Raw genomic sequence first — 5,184 nt, forward strand, 5'->3', positions numbered from 1 at the left:
GGGGGGGGGGGGGGGGGGGGGGGGGGGGGGGGGGGGGGGGGGGGGGGGGGGGGGGTGGGGGGGGGGGGGGGGGGGGGGGGGGGGGGGGGGGGGGGGGGGGGGGGGGGGGGGGGGGGGGGGGGGGGGGGGGGGGGGGGGGGGGGGGGAGACTATAATATTTACATATTGAAGGTCCATTACACAATCAGTGCCCACATGAAAAAAGAATCAAATTTGAAAACACATGATTCGAAATTTAAAGATGCATTACACAACCAGCATTCAAGTCTTACAGTTTTGGTGTGAAGATTGTATCTTTTGAAGTTTGTTGTTCTGCAGCAGCAGGTCTTTTGCTTCAGAGAAACGAACTCGCTTTCTTACAAAAACATGCTTGTCATTGGAGTTATAGCATTCAGATTGAATCTTTTGAAGACTTTTGATCTTTTGATGCTCAATAACAGGTCCTGTTACTGTAGCAGGCTTGGGATGCTTCTCTCCAGAAAAATTGTTCACAGAATGTTTAGAAGTCTGCAGACCATGGCATCTCCTTTGGTTTACAACAAGAGGTGAAGTCCTCTTCTCTAATGGCTGAACGAGAAACTCAACCCCTTCTGCAGTTTCATTTCTCTCCTCATTTGTCATTTCTGCAGCTAAACTCCTGTTAAGTGCAATTTCATTATTGTCCTCATTATTTCTACCAGCAGTGCACTTGCAAACAGACCTTAAACATAGGAGATCATCAAAACCCCTTTTATCAGAATACGTGGTGCTGCTCATATTCTGATCAGAGGAAAGCAGTCCCCAATCATATTTGAATTGAAACTGATTATGGCAAAGGCGTCCCCTTTCCAAGAGGGGAATGTAGTTAGGCACAAGCATGCTGTAATTCTTAAGTGAGGTCAACTTCCTTCTGACTGATAACCCAGAGCCTTGCACAGTAACTGTGTTTGTAGCTTGCTCATTCCCATGGTCAAGTTCAATATTTTGGTCCGGTGTTTTTTGCAAATCCTCCATTCCAAGTTCTGGCATGGATTGAAAGAACTTTTCCTTACTATTTTCACCTTCATTCTGATTCTTATCTTGTGCTGAACTGGCATTTTCTATAGAAATACTACAAGGAACAACAGAACAAAGAGGATCAACGAAAGATAGACTCGAAGATCTAACATCTTGAGAAAGCAATATCCCCTCATTAGCTTTGTCAGGTAAACCCACAGAGTGCATGCTTGACTGTGAACCTAACTTGGACTTGGACTCATGTTTCTGCACAAAAGAGTTCTCATCTGGGGCAATATATGCTGACTCAGAGAGAAAGCTCGTCTCACCCAGAAAACGCTTGGGGAAACTTTTAGGATTTTCCTGCTTCTGCTTCTCACAATCAAGAGATTCTTGCGAGAGAGGATCATGACGAAGTTTCTTCTGCCTCTCACAATCAAGAGATTCTAGAGGCAAGTCATTTGTTATCTGCAGATCCATTTCCACATTGTCTTCTAAATGTTTATTTGTAGAAATATAATCCAAAGATTCTTGTTGAGACCTGAGTTTTGTACAATTCAATCCATCATCATCTCTAAAAGGGGTTTCAGAGAGAAAAGTTTCCTTGATGTGAGACATAGCCGAATTACAAGCATGCTGATCATCAGGGACATTACAAGATAACCCAACGTCTTCAAATGCATCTGCCATGGCAACATCATCCAACTCAGAAAGAGAATCACATGTGTCAGTCTCCTTGGTTGGGCAACAAAAAGCATCTTCCAACATATTTAACCGTGCTTGCTTCACCAGAAGGGCAACTTCAAGTACAGATGCTGTTGGCGGTGCTTCTGAAGCTGACTCACTCTTCACTAATTCATTTATAACCACTGCTTCAGATGCTGCGATAGATATTTCAACTGCTTCATAGACATCAGCACCTTTGAGGAACCTGTAATTGAATTTCTTTTCATAATGCCTCTCAATCTCCTTGTTATTGGATGGAGATGGTGGATAAACATTCTCCACAGTTTCTGGAACAGAACTTAGAGGCAACAAATTAGGCCCACCAGCACTAAACTGCATGTTGGCATGGGTCTTATCTCTAGAACCAACAGAATTTTCAGCAAGCTGCACTGAGAGGACTTTTTTAGATTCAGGCAGCTTTTGTGATGAATCCAAAAGTTGAGCAGTGCCATACTGTGAGTTTCCATCTGATGAAAGATGTAGATGGAAATGAAGCACCTGTCCAACGGAGAATATATTGATCAAGCCAAGTTATAACTGAATATCCAAACAAGATAACTATTTTTTCTGAAATTTTTATTGAAATATATGCCAATGAAGCATAAAAAAATTCAAGAGAAAACACATCATTTTGCAGGTCAAAGTTAGGAGACAAGACTAAACTTGCAAATTCATTCTGAAACATAATAATGTTTGCAGAACCCAAAATTTTAGAATTACTTTTTAGCCAATATGGTTAAAAACTTACATTTCCAGGAGATGGAGAAAAACTAATTTCTGAACTGTTTTCCCCAGATAAGAATAAATGACAGCTGTTATATCTACCTTCTTCCCTTGCTAAAAGATTTGCATCTTTACTTAAACCAATGCTTCCTTGAAAAGAACTCAAACCCTATCCATTCCAACAAACAAGATACATTAGAAAACATTTTATTAAACTAAACCATTCATGCATATCAAGCATAGAATAATCTGTGCAACAATCCAGTGAATGGAAATAACAAGTCTTAATTAAGTTTATTTGAATCATCACCTTTATGGCTTTATCAAATTACATACCATCAGAAGTCAAGAAAAATTCACTACAACAAACTAAAAATCACAGACTAATAATTTACAAAATGTAGACCAGAAATAAGTAGTTTGCTTCCAATTCCAGATGCTTATGGAGTCTAAGAAAAATCAGCTTCTGACTTAAACATGATGGTTAAAATAGTTCTCTTGTCCCACTACTCCTTCCACCTCATTGATTGCATCCTAATAATCTAAAGGTGGAAAAACAGACTTAGAGCTCAGTGACCACAACACTAGAATGACAGGAATAAAATGAGGTTAACAAAAAAGGAAGTCCTAATTGACAAAAAATCCCCATTATAAGATGATCACAAGTGATTTTGGATCATTAGTTTATCATATTGCACAGTGACAAACCCAAATAATAGATATTGTGTTACTGACCTATCTACTTATAGAAGCAGTATCTTTTATCCCATTCTTCCTTGTGTAAGTATTGAACACTAAAATATTGGATGAAAACAATCATCAGAACAAAAAGAAACTTTGACAGTGCAGAAAAAAAGCTGGCACCACTCTTTTAAGTTATTTACAATAACATCATTGTTTCAATTTCATTTAGTAGGACATAAGAAAGATGGTGATGACATGAGAGAAGTAAGTTGGATCCACAATGCACAGTATTGAAGTTCATCAAGGGACACCCTGTGGGAGGTGGGAGAAGGTTATGAACATAATAGAATTTGAAGTTATTGGAGAATAAGCCATATTGTGTATATTATCAACACATGCCAAATGGTAAACAACATATAAATAAACAATAAAAAACCTTCCAACCTTAATTGCTAGCTCAGAAGGCATTTGAGTTTCCTTTATGTGCTCATTGAATGGTTCTGCTTGATGTTGCTGAAGCCAACCAGGAAGCCAAACTAAATCCTGTAATTAGTACATGCTCAAACAACACCATTGGTTGCAGTTATAGCTTGTAACAAAAAATTTATAAGCAATCACTTAGAAAACAGAACAACCCACATTTCTTTTTCTTTACCAAATTTCATTGGATGCAAATTTGCGGAGCATGTACAATGACATAAGAGTTAAAAGATGTACAGAAAACACAACCATGATGCCAAAAGGGAAGTACAAGAAGGGAGCTTAGTTTCGAGGCAGCAACAAACCCCAATTTTATACCAATATTTCTTTTTTTCTTTTTGCAAAATACCAAGATTCCACTTTGGTATTATACAATTATTAGATTAAAGCTATGCAAACATAAAGTTTAGTTGTTCTGGAAGCAACTTTCATTATTAACCTTAATATTTGATTTCCCTCTTAGAAAGAAAAATTTCATTAAATATCTCAAAGAGGTTGTTCATTGGTTCTGGAAGCACAACACAACGTAAGCAAGATTTACCAAGGTTTATTTGCAATCGAAAAAGTTAATTGCCTAAATCCAAGTCTTTCTAAATGGATTTCCTTTATCAAAATTGTAAAATGAAATAGTTATTGTAAAGCGGAAAACTCACACATATAAATTGTCAACAAATAGCCCATGGTTAAAGGATAAAAATAAATAAAAATTAAAAAATAAAATAAAATAAAAAAACCCAGGTAGTAAAACCTCAAAACCAGGAAAATTTCTTAAAGAAAAGATAAGACACCACAAACTCACTCATCACATGCATAACCAAATGCCTATGAAAATTGAATTCAATACTTCTTCCTCGATAAAACCAAGAAACAGCAAACAAACAAAAAGAAATGAATGGTGAATATCCCCCTCCCCTTTCAATTAGACCCAATAAGTGAACCATTCATAATCCAGAATTTTACTTAAAATTAAGCTTGACCCAGTTCAGTTTGGTTGCTAAGAAAAACGAAAAAAACAAGAACAATAACAACAATAAAATCTTAGATAAGCATTTGTTAACTGAGTCAAGTGGAACTTTCAATTAGACCTAACAGCTGAACCATTCAAAATCCATAATTTTACTTAAAATTAAGCTTGACCCAGTTCAATTCGATTGCTGAAAAAACCAAAAAACAAAAAAAAGAATGAATTTTTACATGAGCCATTGCTGCTAACCATGGATCAAGTCAAGTGGGTTTCCACTTTTTCCACTAATACACAAAACTGAGAAATCCATTTCACTTAACTTTTTGACTATTTTCTCGGTAACCAAACAAGTATCAATTAGCATTATAACAAAAGAGGATAAGGAGAAAAAGAAATCAATTGGCGTACCTCGGAGAACTGAGGAGGACGAAACCCTGAGCTGCACCCCATTGACATTGAAATTTCGAAAAAAAAAAAAGGAATGTGAATGTGGGAGCGCCAACCACAGCCTATTCACTTAGTCTAGGATTTTCGCGCCAAACGAAAAGTAATATATATATATATATATACTTTTTTTTTTAATTAGTAATAGTTAATAAGAAATTTTTTAAAAAAATAAAAAAAATAAAAAC

At 36.9% G+C, this 5,184-nt stretch overlaps 1 protein-coding gene across 1 annotated transcript; it reads right to left on the reverse strand.

The window, feature by feature from the left end:
• Positions 1-261: 261 nt before the first annotated feature.
• On the reverse strand, positions 262-5,060 carry LOC136065826 (uncharacterized). The gene is made up of 4 exons (XM_065769542.1): positions 4,961-5,060; positions 3,553-3,651; positions 2,450-2,593; positions 262-2,199 (listed from the first exon to the last, which is right to left on the reverse strand). The coding sequence occupies exons 1-4, from the start codon at positions 5,006-5,008 to the stop codon at positions 262-264; spliced, it is 2,229 nt and encodes a 742-aa protein (XP_065625614.1). The 5' UTR covers positions 5,009-5,060.
• Between the last annotated feature and the right edge of the window lie 124 nt (positions 5,061-5,184).

This window comes from Quercus suber, unplaced genomic scaffold, assembly GCF_002906115.3.
Source record: "Quercus suber isolate HL8 unplaced genomic scaffold, Cork oak 2.0 scaffold_1198, whole genome shotgun sequence".
Taxonomy (NCBI): Eukaryota; Viridiplantae; Streptophyta; class Magnoliopsida; order Fagales; family Fagaceae; genus Quercus; species Quercus suber.

What these genes read in the sequence shown, in the direction of transcription:
- LOC136065826 (XM_065769542.1), bottom strand. Translation starts at nt 5,008, where the DNA reads ATGTCAATGGGGTGCAGCTCAGGGTTTCGTCCTCCTCAGTTCTCCGAG. An exon ending in GTCCTCCTCAGTTCTCCGAG is followed by an intron (nt 3,652 to 4,960) that starts GTACGCCAATTG and finishes TACTAATTACAG; the next exon opens with GATTTAGTTTGGCTTCCTGG. An exon ending in CTTCTGAGCTAGCAATTAAG is followed by an intron (nt 2,594 to 3,552) that starts GTTGGAAGGTTT and finishes TGGAATGGATAG; the next exon opens with GGTTTGAGTTCTTTTCAAGG.